Source organism: Actinia tenebrosa, unplaced genomic scaffold, assembly GCF_029948245.1.
Source record: "Actinia tenebrosa isolate PJP-AT-01 unplaced genomic scaffold, QUT_ActTen_1.0 PGA_scaffold4__44_contigs__length_22323623, whole genome shotgun sequence".
Taxonomy (NCBI): domain Eukaryota; kingdom Metazoa; phylum Cnidaria; class Anthozoa; order Actiniaria; family Actiniidae; genus Actinia; species Actinia tenebrosa.
In genome coordinates this window covers 1,941,198-1,965,017 of record NW_028292581.1, presented here as the reverse complement: position 1 = coordinate 1,965,017, position 23,820 = coordinate 1,941,198, and the positions used below count along the sequence as shown (strand labels likewise).

At 36.7% G+C, this 23,820-nt stretch overlaps 1 protein-coding gene across 2 annotated transcripts; it reads left to right on the top strand.

Moving 5' to 3' along the window:
• The first annotated feature begins 951 nt into the window (after positions 1-951).
• LOC116290049 (uncharacterized) lies at positions 952-23,820 on the top strand. 2 transcript variants are annotated; one of them, XM_031697024.2, is made up of 18 exons: positions 952-1,039; positions 5,769-5,836; positions 9,261-9,328; positions 9,948-10,091; positions 10,173-10,203; positions 13,638-14,318; positions 14,817-15,878; positions 16,399-16,508; positions 17,123-17,205; positions 17,455-17,597; positions 18,525-18,812; positions 19,276-19,584; positions 19,901-20,206; positions 20,655-20,957; positions 21,494-21,796; positions 22,038-22,343; positions 22,506-22,957; positions 23,722-23,820. In XM_031697024.2, the coding sequence occupies exons 4-18, from the start codon at positions 10,053-10,055 to the stop codon at positions 23,818-23,820; spliced, it is 4,515 nt and encodes a 1,504-aa protein (XP_031552884.2). In that variant the 5' UTR covers positions 952-1,039; positions 5,769-5,836; positions 9,261-9,328; positions 9,948-10,052. The 2 variants fall into 2 exon arrangements, with proteins under 2 accessions (XP_031552884.2, XP_088893121.1); XM_089036995.1 differs by lacking the exon at positions 23,722-23,820 and having other exon boundaries at positions 22,492-22,556.

The window sequence follows — 23,820 nt, the reverse complement described above, 5'->3', positions numbered from 1 at the left end:
GTGTGGGGAATTTTCCTCTGCAACCATTGGGATGGAAGTAGTCTCCTCACCCGGCGTCTTGTATATAGAGAATGTAGAGAACCTGCGTTGGTAGTCTCACCCGCAGCCGTTTTTAGTGTCGTCACGCAACGCTCCTTCCACGGCCCGGAAACCTAAAACGGCTGAGCGGGAGACTGTGGCGTTGGCCACGCAACGCAATTTTTATTGTAAAAATAATTTCTAAAAAACTTTTCTATAGAATACAGTTTCGTTCCCAAAGCCTTTATTTCTGGTAGCGAGATTGTATAGATTAATCATATTAGAGTAATCTGTTGTTGAATGTTGCAATAATTAGATAAAGATAAAACCACGATGCGATATTCTTTCCTCACAATATCTATGATGCGCCGCTTATGAATAAGATATGACAACTTTCGGTATATCTGATGCAGGTGGTTTCCTTGGAGATGCTCCTCAAACGTGATCTCTTGCAAGTAGAGCTATGACATTTTTTCGAATTCGAATTCTAAGGACATTCCTCTTGTTGACGATAGCCTGTGAACAAGGCGATAGATTTTCTTCATAACGAATTAAGTATAGTATTCCGGTTTTCACCAGAAAGATCTTTTAACAAACGAAAACAGCGTGAATTTTACCAAACATTTCTTATTCTAGGCCTTCATTATTGTTGATTTTTTCTTAACGGAAACTTTGCGTCGAGAAAGTCCAATGGAAAAAAATGCGTAAAAACACTGTCGGAACCTAAATTATTATTGAAAATATCTTGATATCTACTAAAATGTCCCAGAATAGTGTACTAACACGGTGGGGATTGGCATGAATACCTGTCTTACTGTCAGTCACGTAGCAAAGCAATGTACTCCATGCTGAGCGAAAGCCAACATACACTGAATTTCTAGCACAAACCGCGCACGTACCATCTTCGTTTACTCTGGGTATTTAATTGGTTTGTTAATATTTCAAAACCGTTGTAATAGACAGGTTAATTTAAATTACTCCTCTTAGAGACGTCGATTTGCCGACTACAGAGCTCCTAGAGGTAAGTGTTTATGGATAAGTTATTTTGTTTTTGGTAATTGAAGTGATTTCAAAGGTTTTGTTTTTGTCCAGAATCTTGAGCGAAGTGAAACAAAACAACCCCACACTTTAATTCATAATCATATCAAATCTAATCAAATCAAATTTCCTACTGAAACGGTAGGATTGAAGCTCCTTTTTTCACTCATTCTCTTGCTTCTTTTTTCATCTGTGACTTGAAATGAAAAAATCTTATCAGTAGATAAATAGTACATAGGTTCTTGTCAAAAAAGCACAAAGAACTTTTGTGTAATCGTAATTAAAAAAACGAATTACTAGAAAATGGGAAGTCATCAGTTCTTTTGTTTTCCAAATCAAAAAGCAAACCCGGCAGATTAATTTCTAACTACAGATCTAAAATGCCCGCGTCGACGATATATTAGTAAGAGACTTGCCCAACTCGACTTGATTCTTGTATTTTGTATTTTTCAATATAAAGAAGGCGACCATACAGATGATATTAAGCGGAAAGTCATTTATGTAAAGTTTGCACTCGAGCGGTTGGTTAATGCACTCGTTATTTCACGGCCTGCCTTCCACCGAACTCACTAAGTTACAAAGGGTACAGAATGCTGCGGCTGGACTGATCGTGGGAGCTGGTCGATTTGACCATATTACTCCTATTCTTCTCGACCTCCACTGGAATTTAAGATTCTACTCATTACTTACAAGTCCCTCCACAACCAAGCTCCATCCTACCTATCTTATCTTGTAAAGCTTCGCTGTCCTACCCGCACACTTCGCACCTCTGTTAAATCCTTATTACAGATCTCTAGCCGTCCAAACACGATCAACTATGGCGAGAGGGCATTCCTCCTTCGCTGCACCCAAACTCTGGAACTCTTTACCTGAGCATGGTTAGCCCCGTCCGTCTTATCATTTAAGACCGCGCTCAAGACTTACCTTTTCAGTCGCCATCTGACTCTTGAACATTAGTATTTTACCTAGGTATAGTTCATTTTTTCTTAGTTTTGTCGTTTTTTAGATTTTGTAAGCGCATTGAGATTTTTAAATGAGCTCATCAAGTACTTCCTATTATTATTATTATTATTATTGTTGTTGTTGTTGTTGTTGTTGTTGCTGTTGTTGTTGTTGTTGTTGTTATTATTATTATTATTATTATTATTATTATTATTATTGTTACATTCCCGCCTACAATTACTCGTAGGTGAGACAGACTGACATTACTATAGGACAGTCAAGATAAAAACTACTTTAAGACATAATTTATCCTGTTAAATATAACATACGCATGTTGGATAGCTTGTTATGATGACTGTTCTGTATGAATTAATTTCGGTACAGATTTCCATGGTATTTCACAGTTGGGATGCATAATTCCAAACTTGTCCAAAAATTAGCTTATTTTTTGATCTCAAGTATCACGAATGAACTCTGAAAAGGTTTAATAGTACGAGGAAACGGCATGAATGGCATTTGAAGCCACGCCACTTATTCTTCCCATAACAAGGATTAAAGCCTTTCAATTATATTTTTGTGTTTGGCAAGTTTTATATCTTCTCGATTCAATAAACCTCAACTGGATCCAATCAAATCTGTGCATCTGTGATAATATTGGATCGCATTGTTTTCGTTCCTCTCTTAGTATTCCTATCTCTAACTATAGATATGTTAAATCTTGTTATTTACTCGGTTTGTTATTGTCAGTGGACAGATTCAGTCAAGATCATAAAGTTAACCTCGTACAATCGCCTTCAACTCAAAACGCTTATATTACAAGTTTTATTGTGCTATATACATCCCAGTTATGCCATGATTATTCTGGAAAAATCGTATTTCAACAGTCGGAAGTTTCTGGAACATTTGGAGTTATTAGCGTAAGTTTTCCATAATCTGCAAAATATTTATATTATTTTATGCAAAGCTTTAACCTTCATTTACTAGAACTAATATAAGTACTCTAAAACTGTTTTATATTTTTCCAGAGTAACTTACTATTCCTTTATCAACTTCTTTTCATTTCCCTTAATTCTGTTACCGAATCACACACATCTTTTATTTTGGAAAACAAATATAATAGCAACGCTCGGTAGCTTAAATCATTTTGACTTCATTTCTAAGTACTGATTGTTTAGAAAAATGATGTTGAAAACTTTAATATCATATTCACGTTAACACAAAAAGGGTTTAATCGAGTATGTTTTGTTTGAACGTTTCGGTTTTTTATTATATCTTAGAACTAGTTCTTTGCACATAGTTGTAGATTTTAAAAAACTTGCAGAAAAATATTTTTCTAAGTACGTGCGTTCTTTCGTAATGTTGAAGTTGCAAACGTTTGGGAGTTTGTTTAACATTTAAAGACGTGGCCAATAGTCATTTCACGATTACTTTTTATTTTGTTTCCCATTTCAATCCACATTTCATTCCCTTGAGAAAAGATTTTTTTGTTTGAGTTGTATCCGTATTCATGTGTCGTCTCATGCACAACCGTTAAACAAAGAAATGACACTCTAGGGAATGACACGTGGTCTGAATTGGGAAAACATTACGCAATCCGCCCAAGCTAAAACAGTTTATTTTTACTTGTGTTTTCCGCCCTTTTTTTGCTTTCTCTGAAGTCTTGATTTGTGTAATTTTGGTCGCGTAACCTCTAGTGAAAACGTGAGCGACCAACACGAGCTCTCTATCGAAAATGCATTAATATTACCAAAACTTTCTAGACACTAGAGATTACAGTGGAACACCTTACGGATACCTCTTTATTCAGAGGACACCTCTATATTACCATACCTTCTTTGTTTCATAAACCAGACCTCTATATTAAGGCGACAACTCTGTATTTAGTACGGACACCTCTATATAACAGACACCTCTGTATTCAGTACGGGCACCTCTATATTTTACGGACAGTATTTAGGTCCTTTCAAGATCACCATACATTCTTTGTTTCATAGACCCGACCTCTATATCAAAGACACCTCTATATTACGGATACTTCTTGTGGTCCTTCGGTGTCCGTATTACAAAGGCTCCACTGTATTCTTGTCTGGAATTCTTCGATTGCACGTTACGTCATCGCGGCCATTTTGGTGCCATTTAACAAAAGATTTCTCATTAGCATCCATTGTTCGGCACCACAATGGCCGCCATATTTTTGTCTTTTGACTCTCTTGGGAATCAAGTATCTGGACTTCTCTCTTTTCCTGCTGTTTGGCATTTTTTATTTCATTTTTAACACTAAGTTCAATCTAAAGCAAAGCAGGGGATTTTCTGTCCTAGTGTGGGCACACTTGTAGGTTCCCATAACATAGAGCTTTTCCAGCACATCTTTTTCACATTATATCTTATAGAAAATTCCAGACACACAAAAACTATATATCTATTTTACTATGAATATGTTTGGTTTTGACTCACTACTAAAGAACTCGAAGCCATACAGGTCTTTAGTGTTCAAATATGAAATGAGGAGTTGAATACACCTATTTCAATCAACGTGGTCTTCGCCAAAGGCAATAGGCAATAGGCGAAAAGCCATAGGCGATTGGTCATTCCAAGATCCAAGAATAGCTCGAATGAATTGTGTTTCTGCTTCTTATTCTTGTCAAGAATATGGACCTTAGCGTTGAGACTGATTCAATGTTGTTTGTATTCCACGTAATGACCTGTCGCCTATCGCCTTTGGCGATGACAACGTTTATTGAAATAGGTGCCAGTGTATACATTATGATACATCATTAGTTTTTTCTTTCTTAGTTTTGACAATAGCGCACACAATAACTTACCTTTTTTTTCTTTTGGTTTTATTTCTTTTTCTCCTTCTTGTTTTCTTTTTGTTCTCCTACGTCTCCATCTTTTTTGTTTCGCTTTCCCTCTTTTCCTCCAACTTTTCCTCCTTGGTCCATTATACACCTATTTCAAAAAAGGTTCTTGGAGCCAAAGGCGAAATTCCTCTATTATTCGTGTTTAGTTGATTGTCCATAATTTCTTTCCTTCCTATCGCCCGGCTATTTCCTTTAGCTCCAACAACCGTTCTATAGGGTAGAGTGAAGTCACTAAACCCGTGAAATAGATATTAGACTAATACACATTAATAGACCCTAATTCCATTGTTTTCTTTTGTGTCTATTTAACTATCACACGTTGACTAGTATCTTTTATTTCACGGGATAAATGCCTTCACACTATATGGCAGGGTAAAATGAATTAGAATAACTCGTAAGCGGGAAAAGAATAGTGAGACTCAAAAAGAATTGGATAAAGTGCGCGAAGTGGTGAAAAGGAAAAAGAATAGATGTAGGGCAGAAAGGCAAAGAGAATGGAAAACGAGATGGAAGGATTCATGAAAAAGGATTATGCGGAGATCCTGGGAAAGGAAGAGAATTAAGTCAAATTACTTTCTTCTTAATTACACTAGCTTCTCGAAGTAATCTCCGTGCACCGCTTCTTGTCTTAACAGAAAACAGTTTTTAGGTAAATCATGACGTAGATTTGTCAAGCTAAAAGCTCTTTCACAGTTATACTGACTAAAAACAAATCAAAAGCCCTTTCATCATCACCCTTTTCCTACCAAACTTTCCCCGATCCCCCCTCAATTTCTCCTGCCCCCCTCCCTCCCCCTCCCCCCCCCCCCCCCCCCCCCCCCCTGCCATACATTATGAACGCAGCCTATAGTATCATCGCATGAGGTAGAATCCAATACTTCATAATTTCTTTTCATTTTATTTCAATAGCTTTATGAATATGCAAAATACCAACCGAAAACTTCATGTTGGGGTTTATCGTGGTCCATGTTAACAAGGTAAGCTACAAACTACGATTAGACTTTATATAGCATTACTTTAATTAAAGCAGTAGTTTTAAGTTAAGTTCATAGCTAGCTGTCGTCGATAATATAGTTTAGTAGTCTAGGGATCTCGGGGATGTCTGATTCAATTCATAGACTCGTTATCACATGTGAGTGGAGTTTTTAGGATGTCTCTCCTTGATTTAAGGGTTTTTTCTCCGGTTTTTCTCCCTCCAAAATCTATCTTTATATCCATTTTTTTAATATCTATTTTTTTTCATTTTATAATGCTTTTAAGTGCATTTTATTAAAAGGACTGGCGTCGGCGTTGATCTTTCGTCTTACTTTTTCTGTTTCCTCTCCTCGTTCCTCCTCTCAATTCCTTTCCAATCCATTTCTTTCCCGTCCACTTTTTCTATTCATTTCTACTTTCTTGTATCAGAAGAGGTATTTTTGTCAATATCTGTTTTTATTTTCAAAACAAAGAAAAATGGACAGTTTTAGTAATTTTGGATTCAAAGAAATGTAAGCCATAGAAAAGGTTCGCAGATTTCAAGCTATCAAAAGCGTTTTAGAATATCTTATTCTTTAATTATTGTTATCTACAAATTTCTAAACCGAAGAAGTAAAAATGTATCGAAATTTATTTTATGACTTAACAGTTTTTCGCTATCAAAACAAAAATAAATGGACAGCATTAGTAATTTTGAATTATGAAGAAAGATTTAAAGATTCCAACGATGTAAAAAAAAGTCTAATCTGATTTTTTAGGAAAAACTCCTAAGGAAATAAATAAAAAAGCGACGCGAGCTTCGCTTAGACAGATAATAAAATGGTTTCTAAGAAAAAAATTCTCGTAGCCAAACTCAACATAATACCGGTAGGATATAAAAGAATATTCTGATTAATCCATAAGTCACCATAAAGTGCATCGCATCAAGACAGTTTTAATTGCTAAAGCAGCGGTTGTCTTCATCTGCTACCTGTTAGGGACGGTTGGTTCACGATTTAACAAAGCCTTTCCTGTTTTTGTAATTAGGCTTCGCACTTGCATGAAATTTCACGGCATAAGTATTAGAATATGGAAGAGTTTGAATCCTTGTATGCTTATGTTTATGCATTGGCTTAATGATTCCGAGTTACACTTTAACCTTGTGTTTGTCTTGATGCTGATGTTTGTCAGTGTGAACTTTTCCTCATACTAGTATAGAAATAGAAATGTTTATGATGTACCGAAGAACATGTCCATCTATATGTCTTAAGAAAGAAGATAAATTAGAAAAAAAGAGAAAGGAAGGAGGAGGAGGAGGAGGAGGAGGAGGAGAAGGCCGAGAAGGAGGAGGAGGAGAAGGAGGAAGGAGGAAGGGAAAGTATAAAGAGAGAAAATAGAAGCAAACAAGCAAAAAAAGAGATTAAAGAAAGAAGGAAGAAATAAAAACGGAAAGATGACAGAAAGAAAGAGATAAAAAAGAAGACAATCGGAATACAATCGAAAAAACAAATAATTTTTTCAATAAGAATTTTAATAATAATGGATTTGCAAATGCTTCTTCAAAGATTATAAGACATCTAAACATAGCAAAACAGATCAAAAGTGTTTTCTCAGTCGCCACTCTTATGTAGCATTTCCGACTACCGTACTATTCCAATGATGGCAAGCCTATATTACTGTTACATACCGAGAGCTATTGACGTCGTTAGTGCGTCGCTAAAATGAAATCTTGAGATTAAGATACCACGCAGCCTGAGGCTCTTGAACGATTATCATTATGCAATTATTTAGTTCTGCTATTTTTCTCTTAACATTTTTCTCATCAACAAAAACCTTTTTTCTGGATTGCAGCTTATAACTCACTTCTTGAGGTGTCCGATGATTCATGCCTTCTCTCTTCCCTGATTGAACTAGAGAATCGTAATAGTTTGATTCAATCTTTAGTTATTCTTTATCAGTATCTATCTTTATGACCATCAAACAAAAATTGCTTTTTTTCTTGAGCCATTAGCCCACTTGTTGTTTAACGAGCTAGGCGTTTTCAAAAGCAGTTGAATCTAAACGTTAACTGGAAATTCCCCATCGGATAATGAGATGCAAGGCCAGCATGGTTCATTCGTGCTAACTGTGCCAACTGTAACAAAGGGAACCAAACATTCAACTTAATTTAGAAATCTTCGTACATTGATTAATTTTCAATCGAATCCAAACTTTAATCGTAATATTATGCACACTGTGTGCGATAATCACTTTTACAATCCCGTTAAAAACTACTGTGATCAGCTTAAGATTTGACAAGCTATTTTAAACAAACAACTGAGGATCTGAACCAACAATCGACGAGATGCAAGGAAATGAGTTTTATATTATATTTATTTCAGTATTCCATGTCTAAATCCTTGTTTGATATTGTTAATCCTACCTTTTCTCGTTAATCCCTGAAGAATATGGATAGCTTACTAAAATACGAAGGCTGTAGTCTGTAGTTATTTCTTTTTTCATTTTCATTTCTTTTCTTTCTTTTTTTATTTATTTATTTTTTTTATTTTATTTATTTTATTTATTTATTTTTTTATTTATTTTATTTATTTTATTTTATTTATTTTATTTTATTTTTTTTTTATTTATTTTATTTATTTTATTTATTTTTTATTTTATTTATTTTTTGTTATTTTATTTTATTTTTTATTTATTTTATTTATTTTATTTTTTTTATTTTATTTTATGTTATTTTTATTTTATTTATTTTTATTTTATTATTTTCTTTATGTTTATGTTTTTATTTTTCTTTATTTATTTTTTTTTATTTTATGTTATTTTATTTTATTTTATTTATTTTATTTATTATGTTATTTATGTTATTTTATTTTTATTTATTTTTATTTATTTATTTTATTTATGTTATTTTTTTTTATTTTATTTTTTTTTTATTTTATTTATTTTAGTTTTCTTTTATGTTTGTTATTTTATTTTCTTTTCATGTTCTTTTATTTTTTCTTGTATTTTATTTTCTGTTACTTTTTATGTTATGTCATGTTATTTTCTTTTACTTTTCTTTTATGTTCTGTTATTTTATTTTTATGTTTCTTTTATGTTTGTTCTTTTCTTTTCTTTTCTTTTATTTTCTTTTATGTTCTGTTTCTGTTCTGTTCTTTTCTTTTTCTTTTCTTTTCTTCTTTCTGTTCTGTTCTGTTCTTTTCTTTTCGTTCTGTTCCTGTTCTGTTATTTTCTGTTCTGTTCTTTTCTTTTCTTTTCTTTTCTTTTTCTTTTCTTTTCTTTTCTTTTCTTTTCTGTTCTGTTCTGTTCTTTTCTTTTCTTTTTGCCTTTCACTTTTTTCTCTTAATTATCTTTCATTGGCTTTTCGTTTTATAATTTTCTAATTTCTATCTTTACCTTTTTCTTTTTTTCTAGTTCTTTTTTCTTTTGATTGTTTTCTTTTTTCATTAGGTTCCTTAATTTGGTTTCCTTCCAATCAAATGTCTTCTAAAACAATCACTCTCACCTAATTATAAAAGGTAGGAAAGTTATGATTTAGTCTAGTTTCCTGCTAGCATTCCTGCCACAGATGAAACACAGGAAATTGTATACATACAAACAAAATAAACATAAACAATTTATTCTATACTTTGATAGTTATTCCTAGATGTTTCCCGTCGTTCGTATTCTAATTAAAATCGTGATGTGAAGTCAGGCTTTATGTGTAAATCTCATTATCCCTAATCCCCATTACCGGCTCAGTGGGGATTGAAGCCAGCATTCATCTACAACTACTTCAGATACATTGAAAAAAGTGTTCGTAAAAAATCGACGTGTTTGATATATATTCTCTATAGTAGTGAACTTCATTGGATAACCGAGAAAGCATTCTCTTAGCTCTTTTATCTATCTGTAAATTTATTCATAGAGTTATTGCAAAACCAAAAATATACAAACATCTGCAGCAGTGCACAATATAACGAAGATTTTCAACTAAAATCACTTATTGTCTGTCCAGTGAAGATTATCAAGATTGTAACAGATTTGAAAATCATCATCTTGACCAATTCGCCTCCTTCGGTTAAAGACTCATAACTGGTATGGAATTACATTCGTTCTTGTACTAATAAATAATTAATTCGTATTTTTTTATCTTAGCTGCCTTGATATTTTCGCGGTATGCAAGTTGTGGAGAAGCTGTCTTAAGCTCATGACTAGTGGGATTCCCACCATCCTACTGAATAAGTTCTTGATTGAAAGACCATGATAACTCTGTTGGCGTTGATTACATTTTCTCTACAGGTTAGGCAGACTCATTCATTTAATTCTTCGGCCTTATCCCACGCGGGTTCTCATAACTCAATGCTCTATTTATCTTTCTAGGGTCTTGTGAGTACGTACAGCAAGATAGTTGGTAAGTTCAAATATTTTCACTCCCAAGGAGTGACCAGGAATAACCGCTTTTTCCCTGTCTACTTGAAATTGGTATAAAAGCTGCGGGGCAAAATAAGAGAAAATAAATCTCTATCAAAATAGTTAATTGCAATTAGCGCTTCAAACATTGCAAACGTTTACCCTCGTTATAATACTTGTTCAAAATCAGTCTTTCAATTTATATATTAAATATTATTTTTGTATTGCGAATATTGACTATCCTACTTATAGTTCGTTGTATACTTTGTTGTCACTAAGTTTTCTCATTTCAAAATGAGTAATTTTTTTCTAAATTTCGCGTTTTGAGTTTGCATTTTTTTTCCTTTAAGCTCTAAGGTAATTATAAAAGCAAATAATTCAAAAATCTTTCAGGATACAAATCATTTATTGCCTTTATATACTTGATAAACTTGAGTCCTATTTCATTCCACTTTTTTCATTCTAAATCTTACTCCAAATCGAGTAAATAAATAAATTCATTCAATTATTATCTTGAATGAATAATGTCCCATTGAATATAGTACGATAATATCGAGTTCAGGTTGAAAGAATAGGCGGATTAAGATTCCCGTTTTTCCTTCCCGCAAAGGGCAAACCTGACCACGTTTTTATCGTTTCCCTACATTTCACTCTACCTTTTGCAAACCTTCTCGACAAAGACAAGTGTTCTTTTGTTTATCTACTACTTGGATATTTTTGTGATTCCTTTTCACTTATTTTAAAGAAATTTTTAATCGTCAACTGACGGTTCACGTTTGTCGTAAACGAGAATCTTAAGCTCTCTATTAATAAAAAAACTAAATACAGTGACATAATTTAGTCTGATACTTCAGTAAATGAAAATCGGAATTTTAGAGCAAGATAAGGAGCTCTAAAGTAATAGATGTAAAGATCTTCATTGATTCAAGTGATGACTAGTGCTAATTACCTGCTACTGTGTATTATCTCGTACTTGAACAGAGCTCAATGGGTATAGGTTATATCAGTATATATGAATAAAACCAAATCAATCTTTTGTTCTGAAAGGGTAACTTTATCGAGGCATTTTGTGCTTTCTAACAACAGTTAATGGGCTTTTTTGTCGCTTAACTACGACATATCCCACACGCTATTCGCCTCTTCTTCCCTCTCTCCCCTTCTTTTTCTTTCTATCTTTCTCTCTTTTTCTCCTTCATTCTATACGTTTTATTATTTTCATTCTTTATTTTCATTCTTTTTCATTCTTTGCCTCGAAAAATTCTATTGCTGTGAAATGAACTGATATTTCTTCACGTGATAAAACACACCAAACATGTTGCTAGGGTTTTTCAAACCACAAACCACAAAAAGGTATTTTTAATGCTATTTTAGTTTTGTCCGTATTGGCTAGTTTAACTCAGTTTAAAACTCAATAAATACTTTATAATTGCTATGAATGAAATATCAAATATTGTAACCGTTTAAAGGTGAAAATTCTATTTACTATATAACAGTTTAGCTGAAAGTATCATAAAAACTCGTAAATATCGGATATCGTAAATATCTCGCTGGTGCTAGTAGTCCCTTTAATCTTTAAAAACGTCTATTTATATAAACACGACCTGTTCTATTCACGGTTTTATGAACCACAGAACAATACTAAAAAATCCCACATACAAGTTCCGACAAATTAGACAAGAAAAACAAAACAATGTTCAGTCACGTTTATCGTTGATTAAAGTAAATTGCCTAGACCGACTTTCCCAAAAATATAAGGGTTTCTAAGCTTTTTGATATCAATTCAAGACGAAGACTTTAAATCGAATTTATGTGCTTCTATCGACTAATTGTCGATGACTATTAATCAAAAACCAATTTTATTTTCACGGCTACTTGTTTTGTGGTTTTCGACATATAACCTCACGCTTCTAAGGGGGGTCTTTGCGGCAGAAGTTCAGAAAAAACATATCGCTTTTCTTTTCGATATTCCAGTTTTTCCGTCTTCGAGCGGATTGTTTATAAAAACGAGATCATAATAATTTTAAGGCTATTTTTTTAGGAAAAAATTCTTGATTGGAACAAGAGCAAGAGAATAATATGAACTACTTAGTTTATATTCTCTTGACAAGAGTTTAAAGTGCGTTTGTGTTGAGTAGTAAGTCGTAACTGATTTATTTTGCCGAGGGATGTTCACACCCTCCTGTTTTGTCTGAGGTATTGTATATTTTCTAAAATGCTTTTAAAAAATGATTTAAAGGACAAGAGGAGTACAATTAAATCCCAAATTGTACTCTGTAGAGTCCCAATTAAGTTGCTCAATTTTGTTGAGCGTATTATAAACAAAAAATCGCACAATCTTCTCGTACAATTCGGAATTTATAGATAGGAGTGATGTTTTGAAAGTTTTCAAAATTGGACGAGTCTTTAGGCGATAAATCCTTAATTGTACTCGAGATCACGAGCGATTTCCTATACTAAATTCACTGGCACAGTGTGACGGTTCAGGATAATTCATAGACCAAGCACCCGGCGGCAGGCTTGAGGATTTTGTAAATACAAAGTATGAGTTCTTAAAGAACAGACTCGTTGGCATTATAATCACTGGTCGCTCAACCAATCACAGCGAGCGAAACTATATATTCAAGTGTAAAATTATACTAAAACTAGGCATTCAATTTATTTATATATAATTAGTGTACGAAATCGCACGATCTCGAGCAATTTGGAATTTATAGAAACAAGCGATGTTTTAAAAGTTTTCAAAATTGGACTCTACGATTTGGAATTTAATTGTACTCCTCTCGTCCTATCAGAATCGAGTAATTTTGTTGGGTATATTATAATGATACTAATTCGTATTTCATTTGTCTCTATACTGTGATATAAACACGCTGGGAGCTGTAGAGCATGAGTGAAAACATCTTAGGAAAACAAGTAGCCGAGGGTTTTTCTTGCTTTTCGAGCGCTCTACAGTTCCCAGCGTGTTTATATCACAGTACAGAGATAAATTAAATATGAATTAGTATTTATATTGTTTTTATTGTTTTTATTCGTTTTATATTGTTTTTATAAAATATTTTTGAGCAATTTTGTGCGAGGACATGTCTCTGTCCTGATATGAACACGGTAGCCAACCAATTAGCGCGTCCATTATCTCAAAAATTTAATAATTAAGGAATATAAATGACGAGAACAAACTTAGGACTGACCTGCGGTAACATCTCAACGCAGCATGCGTAATACTATTCTCAAACTGCAGACGCGTCTTACTTTCCCGCCAAAAATTTACTGAATGACTGATAAAAAACATCAAAAGCTGTAGGACGTTTTTCGATAGAAATATCAAGAAAAGTACCATATTATCAATGACTTTATCTTAAACAAAGCAAGAACAATTTGTATTCAATATCTAATTATTGCTTTGCTTACACAGAACTGATTTATTTTTGTCCTTAGGTCATGATCCGTGGTATAAATCGTCAGCACATTACTGGTCATTCAACACCATCAATACCAATAAACACCTCAAAGATGTGACAGGCTACGAAAAAAGTAATGTATATGGAGGAGCAGAAACCATACCTGGAGTCAGTAAATATGCTTTAAAGTTAGATGGAGTCGTTAGTACAGGAGCTAATCTCGGCAACTTTGCCGGGACTTGCCTTAGCGAGCCGTCTATCTGTAAGCATGGGTTTACCGTTTCGTTCTGGTTAAAGCTAGATGCATCAAGCATCAGTGAAATATTCTATCAAGTTATTCTTCAGTTATCAAGGACTTTGGAATCAGTAGGTTCTACAATTTACGCGAAAAAGAATAAAATTGGATTTGAAGTGAATGACAGAAACATTAGCAGAAATGTCGAAGTTTATTGGAACTACACTGAATGGGTTCATGTCAGTCTGGTGTGGAACAAAATGGCGGATACTGTCCAAGTGTTACTAAATTGCGAACAAAAGCCTTATTTGAAGCAAACTGAAACGACCAATAAGTTTTCAATAATCCCTGCACAGAATCAACTTTGGCTCGGATCGAATTATGCTCAGTTAAAAAACTGTAAATTAGAAATAGATGAATTGGTTATTTGGTACGACGTTCTGTCTTCACAAGACTTGTGCTACATCAAGGACGCCAGAGCAGGTAGGTTCATTGATATACTTTAATTAGTGTTCGCTCTTATTTGTATATCTGAAAATAGCTGTCATGCTGAATATTGTTAATCAGTCTTGGGTTCACCCCAAAAAGCCGGGTTCCAGATTCCATCTTGTTGGATGACACTCCCTTTGGATGGTTTACAATCATTCTTAAATGGCAGCCATCTTGGATGATATTGACAGTGCATGTTTTGCAATAATTCCTAAGTGGCACGTGAACCATAATATGGCCTATAATTACTATAGCTGGTTTACAATTAGGTCTATTTCTAAGTGACAGTCATCGTGCATGATGTTCACTATGGACGGCTTACAATCATTAGTACCAAGTGGCAGCCATCTTGGATGATATTCACGATGAATATTTTGCCACCATTCCTAATAGATAGCAGCTCTCGGGGAGTTCTTCCAACATGGCTGCCACTGTTGATTTTTCATCGTCTACCTGCTTTCCACTAACTCTGTAGTTTGTCTTCATTTTCAGTCGATGGTGGGTTTTCACAATGGAGTAACTTTTCCTCATGTAGTGCATCTTGTGGCCAAAGTACACGAATACGTGAACGAACCTGTACAAATCCTCCAACTCAACATGGTGGAATAAGCTGCTCGGTTCTTGGTCCATCTCAAGAATCAATGCCTTGTTTCCTAAGGAAATGTCCAATCCACGGTAACTATACTTCCTGGTCAGAGTACACGCTCTGTAGTAAAACCTGTGGGGGTGGGGTACGTACTAGATTTAGAACTTGTTCTAATCCTGAACCTCAGTACGGAGGAATGAACTGTTCCCGCTACGGGGACTATATCGATAGACTAGCCTGCAATGTTGATAATTGTCCAATAGATGGAGGATATAGTCAATGGTCAAATTATTCACAATGTTCAGTGTCTTGTGGTGATGGAATTAGAACGAGAACGAGAACCTGTACTAAACCTGTGCCTCAGTATGGAGGGCTAAATTGCTCCCATCTTGGAGGAACAGAGCAAACACAGAAATGTTTTGTTACAATATGTCCAGTAGATGGTAACTACAGCGAATGGAGTGTGTTTTCGTCTTGTAGTAAAACTTGTGGCAGAGGAATCAAAACTAGGAATAGAAAGTGTGATAATCCCGCGCCAATAGGGGGCGGGAGAGATTGTTTGCGTCTTGGGCTACCTGTGGAATCAGTAGCTTGTAATACACAAGAGTGCCCTATTAATGGAGGGTATAGTTCGTGGTCTATGTTCAGTACTTGTTCAAAATCATGCCAAGGAGGAATTCAGATAAGGACCAGAAACTGCACAAATCCGCCTGCTCAAGAAGGTGGAATGAACTGCTCCCGTCTAGGACCCCCTAAAGAGACACGGAGTTGTAATACTGATCCGTGCCCGATTGATGGGGCGTACGGACAGTGGAGTGATTTCGGTCAATGCTCAGTGACGTGTGGTGGAGGAAGAACGCGCAGAACCAGGAAGTGTGATAGCCCGAAGCCATCGTATGGAGGAAAAAATTGTTCAAAACTCGGTCCAAACAAAGAAATCAAGACGTGTAATAATGAAGATTGTCCGGGTAAGTATATTCGTCGATGATGAACTAAATGGTTTGAAGCTACTTTCACACAAGCTTCGAAATCGAAAGCAACGGTGTTGCATTTATCACCCGTGCATGTATCACCGGTGTGAAAAAAGAAAAAGCATTGTTAAGCTTTTGATTCCGAATCTTACGCAATTGTGAACCACGCTTTACCAGTCTTCTCACAGAAATGTTTTGTTTTATTAATGAAGAAAAAAAAATGGTTCCAATATCACTTCAACGGCACTCTATTACCAGAGCAGCCGCAACGGCTTCTATCATGTCTCCTTGTAAAAACGATGTCATGGATCCTCACTTTCATGTTAACTCACATAGTTCCAGTGATACTTTTAAAAGGCTGATGGCTGTGGTTCACATCTGCCGCTGAGTACAAGCAAAATTAACATATGCAAACACAGTGAGAGTGTTAGAGAAGAGCTGCAATGAGTTTGCACAAGTCGTTTGCTCTCATGCTGCAAAATTAGTGTAACCGCCTTCTGTTTCTGTTATTTTCCAGATATTTCCTTCGTTTCAACGATGGTTTTTACTGATGAAGTATTTCGACCAGAAATGTACGAGACATCGGCCGAGGCGTTTAAAGAACACACGAAGAAAGTCAAGTGGAATGTAAGTTTACCACATTATAACACATTTTCTCAAGTTGCGCTCTTGGAGCTGGTTCACAGTAGCGTAGGTATCGGACGTCGTATTAAGGGCGCTCAAAGATGGGCGCTCACAACTAGTTTGAACTAAAAGATGCAATAACAGTAGACATTAGGCCTTAGCTTGGGCGTATGGTCCACGTGTTATCCCCTTGATTTAGTTATATCCTTATCCACTTGTCTTCTCGTGCACAACCATTTAACTAAGAAATGATATTCCAGGTAATGACACCTTATCTGAAATGAAAAACATTACGCCCAAAGCTATGACGTCGAAATTGGAATCGGAATAAGAATCATAAGGATTTCTTGTTCATATGATCATGTGGGAATAACATTTAACATACAAATACCTCATAAGGTTTGTAGTTTTATGCCTCGTCTACTTTAGATGCGCATGCGCATTATCTCCCTTTTTATTGGTTCTAAAAACAAAACACGGTTCTTTTAGATAATTCTATAGTAATAAGAAGCCCGCTGGGCAGTCCTATATTGTGTTCAGTGGAATTATTTAATACTATGCATATGGAGATATTTCAGTACTGATTAATATATACTTTAAATCGACGTTGTTTGCAGCTCAGTAAACTTTACGGCCCGGAATCAGCTCTCAAAGAAGTGGTGATCAGTTTTTGTCAACCAAGTGATATAACGATCAACGGGTAAGTTATAATAACAAAGAACAAACTAATGCATTTACTCTTATAGTTGCCAAAGAGGCACAGAGGCACAAAAGGATGCACGATGGCAGGTTTACTGAAAAGGAAGTGGGATCTAGAGCAAATTGGAGTTTCGTTTTTCCTCTTCTTGTTATGATAAAATTAACAGTTATTTTATAAATATTCTCATATGTTAAATATTTTGAATCAAGAATTATGACAAGAGTACCCTTTGTTGATATTGACTTATAGGTCGAGTGGGATCCAGTGCAAATTGGAGTTTCGTTTTTCCTCGTCGCGTTATGATGGGATTATCAAACTACAAGACGCTTTGCAGATTAAACGACGTATTCACGAGATGCCTGTCAAGTCGTTCTTTATTAACAGCGTAGATGGTAAGAATAAACTCGATGAATACTCTCGATTCTCATTTGGTAAACACTGCGTGCTGTGTTTTATGACTAATGGATCATGTGTTCAGGCTTAGCCTCGTTTAAGAGCAAATCATTCTGCAAAAGTCAACTGTAATGTAAAGAATGTGCAAGGAGAAAAATGCCAATGTGTTTTTCTTTTTTTTTTTTTTTTACCAATGTGTTATTTCCCGGACTTTTGATAGCGTCTGTGATTGGCTGACTAATAAACAAGGCTAATCCTGTGCAAGTGAGTCTGTGGTCTTCAAAACAGCGATTGTGAAACTGGTGTATTGTCGTTGTATTGATTAAGATCAATTTATTCTTGATCTAGATTTAGTAGGGCGTACAGGGTCGTGGATAGCACCGCCGAGCAGTCAGCTCCTACAGTGTTATGTGATCAATGACAGGGGCGGATCCAGGATTTTTTCAAAGGGGGGGGGGGGGGGTTGTAGCATTGATTGAGGTGGTGGAGAGATATAGCAGACCAAAGGGTTAGGGAGACGATTATTTGCTGCAGGCGAGCATGGTTGTTTTAGGTCCCACACACGACGTATAGAAAAAAAAGCGAGCGAAATGTGTTCGGCACCCCTGTTTTAAAAACTCGCGATACTGTTGGTGTTGTCATGAAAATAATAATAATGATGGCTCTCATGGGGGGGGTTGCAACCCCCAAAACCCTCCCCTAGATCCGCCACTGAATGATGTCAATTCTACACTAATGTGCTTTGATTTGCATTCCCTATCAAAAAGAAGGTACACGAGCACTGGTACTGGCGCTTTGCGTTGCTATAGCAATACCTTTTCATTCTTCTAAAATCGATTCATTTAAATTTCGATCGAATTGAAGATCATTTTAATGAATTACCAATTATACATGATGTAGTAATCAGGATTATCTGAATCTTCCAGTCCCAACAGATCATAAACTACAAGTCAAGGCGTTCAATACCAGCACGCGAAGCATCATGGTAACGTGGGTCCCAAGCGCCAAACGAGAAAACGTCGAAGGCTATCACATTCTGTACACAGACGAGATGGGAAACTCTTACAGTACTGTCGTTAATGATGCTGAAACTGACCTTAGAGAACTGAACAATCTACTGGTGTATCACAAGTATTGTATTCGTGTTATAGCTTACAGTAGACGTGGAGATGGACTGGCAACGTCTCCCGTGTGTGTCAATACTGATTACGCAGGTACTTAAGGAATATAAAACTCGCGCGCATGCCTCTGTACTGTGATATAAACACACTGGAAGCTGTAGAGCACGAGAGAACGAGCAAGCTTAAGAACACGAGACTTGTTTTTTTCCCGAGCGTACTGTAGTGCTCAAAACCATGGTATATAACTAGTATACGCCTAATTCATACGTTGTCAGTCGGAGATCTGAAATGGGCGATCTCAAGACTAAACGCGAACGGGATCTTTGTACTCTCATGTTTTCAAAAAGCTAAATACGAAAAATCACATTTCTATCTCGAAGGTACATTAATGGTATACATATTCCAATCTAAAAGGAAACTACGTTGTTGGGCTGTGGATATATTATTACAATTTGCAGCGTGCTACTCAGTCTTAGATTTCAGATTTCAGATCACCATAGGTATCATATAGTATATACATGTATTAATACTCAAAAATTTCTCTCACTCCTCGCAGTTCCCAGTGGTTCGCCTAATTTAACAGTTGGAATCACAAACACGACAATGCTGTCCGTAACGTGGAACACGCCAGGGAAAAGCATCTTACGTGGAAAACTACTTGGATATCAAATGATGTACGGGAGAGTTAATTCTACTTATAATGGTACAATCAATGATAACGTGATGTTGGATCTCGCACCAACAGCCAATCAAGTTTTTCTTACTGGATTGGAAAAATTTAGCCTGTACGCAGTCAAGTTAGCTGTGTACAACCAAAAGGGACTTGGGAAATGGAGTGAGATCATTGTACGAACTGGAGAAGATGGTAAGTTGAAGATTTAACCTGTTCTTTGCTTATATGCTTATGCTTATGCTGTGCTGTGCTGTGCTGTGCTGTGCTGTGCTGTGCTGTGCTGTGCTGTGCTGTGCTGTGCTGTGCTGTGCTGTGCTGTGCTGTGCTGTGCTGTGCTGTGCTGTGCTGTGCTGTGCTGTGCTGTGCTGTGCTGTGCTGTGCTCTTGATCCGTTTAACACGTGCCTTCGCTCTGGAGACTGAGACATCGTTCTCTATTCCTCGACTTAAAATAAGGTTAACCTTAGCTTAACCGATCGTCATAATCAAGTTTCGTTTGTTTTTATTTAGTTCCCGGCATGCCTCCACGTATCATAAGCGTGTATAACACCAGTTCTACGACACTAAACGTCAAGTGGCATCCAATACCCGAAGAGTATCATTTTGGTCAGTTGCTAGGTTACCGTATATTTTATAAGGATACGACCACCACCAATACATCTGATTACGAGAGTTTGGACGTCGGACCGGACGCACAGGAAGCCGATATTACAGGGTTAAATATGTACAGGAATTATGTTGTACAAGTGGCTGGGTTCAATGGACCAGGAGAAGGAAAACCATCAAAAGGAACAATAGTATCAACTGATGAAGATGGTAAGATCATGTCTCCATGGTGCATTCTGGTCTAGCTTGAGTACCAACATTTTTTGGGGGGGATTGTTGTCGGAAGCTAGAATAGACTGTCCTGTTTGTTTTCTCGTTTTCAGAGCTTGCGTTTTTGGGTCTACTACAATAGAGTAGTTTCATAATATTCATGTTGAAGGGCTAACCAATATATTTTTTTCTTTCCGAAAATAAATTATCTGTAAGGATGTAAAAAGCATTCCACTTCCGGTGTTTCCCCTTCTAGGAATCCGAACAAAAGAATTCCCTTCTCTTGAGGATCGAAATCTCTTTTGAAGTTCGAAATGAGTTAATATTTTCGAACTCTTTTCATTTAGTTTAGTGTTCATTTTGACACAACTGCTCGTTTTACTGTGGTTAGGGTCACGTGACCTGTTACTACAAAGGGCATATTTAACCAACACATCGAACATTTTAGTTCCCAGTCTTCCTCCACAAGACCTGACTGTGGCAAACATCTCCTCTACCATACTATTAGTTCAATGGAACCCAGTCCCCAGAGAAGATCGTAACGGCATCATCCTAGGTTACAAGATTTTGTATAAGATATCAGGAAACGATAATGCTTCATTCATAGCCAAGCAATGCAGTTGTCGAACAAGGGCAGCAGAGATAAAGAACCTCTTGAAATTTACTGCATATGATGTGCGTGTTCTAGCATTTACATCTAAAGGAGACGGGTCTTTATCAGACGTAGTGACGGCAAGAACAGCAGAGGATAGTAAGTAAAGTATTTGTGTAAAATGAAATGCGGCGCGCGTCTCTGTGATATACTCTGATATAGACACGGTTTATCAGGCGTTTCGACCAATCAGAGCGCGCACATACAGTATATGTAATAAATATTTTTAAAGTTATAACATGCGGGGATCTTAAAAGAGCTTAAGAAAAGCATACAAGACCATGAAGTGCACTCGTGTGCTTCTGTTGCTTTTTGAGCCCTTTACAGCTCCCAGAATGTTACGACTTTATCAAATTACGGAGACGCAAGCGGTCTTTTATCTTATTTGTATGAAATATGTTTTTGAGAATTTTGCGGGTCTTTGTCCTCCGATAACGTGGTAGCTGGGGGATGACTTACGAGGTCCTCTCCTGAATACCATCCTGAGTACCCCCGTGCCATGTGCCACTTCTGTTCGAATCTCACCTGAATACTTTGTACTCAATGCCCAAGATCCGCAACCGGGTTCCCTGTGGTACCTAAAAAATACTTTTACTTTGAGCAATTAAATTATGTTTTCTCGTTTTCACAACCAGAGCCGAGTCATCCTCCAACATTAATGTCTTTCCACAACACTAGCTCGAGCAGCCTGCGAGTCACTTGGCTTCACATTCCACCACATTATGCGCACGGGGTTCTACTGGGATACCGGGTGCTATATCGCTCTTTAAACGTCACTGAGGACATGTACTCTGTGGCTCAAGTTGGACCAACAACTTTGGAGGTGGAATTAGAGAATCTGTATAAATATATGGATTATGGAGTACGAGTGATGGGCTTCACTAAAATGGGACTGGGAACGGTTAGTGACGAGCTGATCGTACGGACAGATGAAGATGGTAAGTTGAATCATCATGGTCATCTGTCCTCATTATTGACATCATCGTCATCGACATCTGTGACCATCATCATTCTCATCATCATTGTCATTTGTCATTATCACATTGTCATCGTCATCACAGACATCCGCAACGATCATTATTAGTCGTTATTGTCATCATTATGATCATCGTCATCGTCGACATTCTAAAGTCCTCACAACACATCAATCTTTATTTGTTTTGTACATCTCCTTTTCAGTTCCCAGTTGGCCTCCAGAGCAAGTTACAGCATCCAATAAAACAAGCCCTACTAAAATATCAGTACGCTGGCAGCCAATCAGCGATCAGTATTATATCCATGGTATATTACTAGGTTATAAGGTGTTATACCGTGCAGTTAGCAACCCTGATGAAGTCCTGCACGGTGACCAGAAAGTCGCGGTTCTCGACCCTGGTGTTCTTGATGTCACTCTAGAAAATTTGACGTCTTATACTGTGTATTCAATCAATGTGGTGGCTTTTACGAGTAAAGGGAATGGAGTGTCTAGTCCTACTATCTATGCAGGTAGGTCATCTAAAGCTACATTGAGGTTAGTGGTTCATAGTACTGGAAGATAGGAAACAGGGAACGATAATAGACTCAGCGACAGTCGGTCGAGGATGCGCAGTAACAACGGGATCACGTGTTCTACATTCTACTAAAATACATTTAGTTTTGTTTCCATAGAAACCTGTAACTGTCACAAATCAATGTACACCAATTGGTGGATCAATCCTCCATATATGAGCAATAATGTTTCTGGAATCTTCCCTTCAATCCTGAAAATGCTTACTCAGACGTGTTGTGGAGACTGCGCAGAACACGCTAAAACTGAAATAAACTTTCAAAACTCAAGTGCGGTGAGTTTCGCTGCCAAGCCTGGGGAAAACCAAGTTAAAGAAGCCATTCGTTCTACCACGGAGTTTAGCTTTCCTGTCCATGGTCGCAAGCAACAGTTGTTTTACAACGATTTTGCGTTCATCCCATTGGTAGAGTCTGGGGGAACTGTGTTCATGACAATGGCACCGGAACCTGGGTCGACTGCTAGGATGGTTGTATGGTCGGTGATTGACATGTGGCCGATGTGTATTGTTGTATTCATCTCCGCCTTTTTTGCGGGCATTTTAATGTGGATATTGGTGAGTTCAAAATCTGCTAATAAGAAGAATATAAGATTGTAAGTGTGTTAGGATTAACCAAGAAATCATGACCTTCATGGTCTCTTGGATTAACCTGAAACCTGCTAGGGATAGTAATGATATCCGGCTGTGAATATCAAAGTGCAAAATATCCCCAGGGAACATTTTCAACCATAAAAGGAGCGCCAGGTCACCCCTACCACCTGAACAAAGGGAGTACCCCCCCCCCCCCCCGGGAAAATATCCCCGCCCCAACAGACCTTTTTTAGGCTTGGATGCAATATATTTTCCATTTTATACTGAACCACTTGCATGACTTGAGTAAAAGATATTTTCTTTAGTCTTATCCATATTCTATCCATGTATTTTACTAAGAGGACTAATGACGGTTGATTCGCCATCATTCCCCTTTTCCAGCATTAGCCCAGCCAGCCAATAAAGGCAAGAAGGGCCTTACCCCTACCCGTATTCATGTATCTTCTCAAGCATTACTGATAAGAAAGAAATATGAGATCTTCATGGGGATGGCACGTGATCTGATTTGGAAGTGGGTCTATTCTCTAGTGGGTAGTAAACGATCTCCGCCATCTTGAATTTCAGATTCTGCATCCTATTGACTATCCTGGATTCTGCAATCTTTAAAAATGTCGGATTGCGGAATCTTTTCTCCTAAAACGTTAGCCATGCCCTGGCTTTGACCTACGTTAATCAGAGGCTGTTTAAAGTTGAAGTGAGAGTTCAAACCCTTCATTTGTTTGCTTCAGGATTGTTATTTCAATACGAGAGAGTTCCCGAAGTCTCCATTCAGAGGACCAATGGAAGGAATGTGGTGGGCGTTCATTACCATGACGACACTGGGGTAA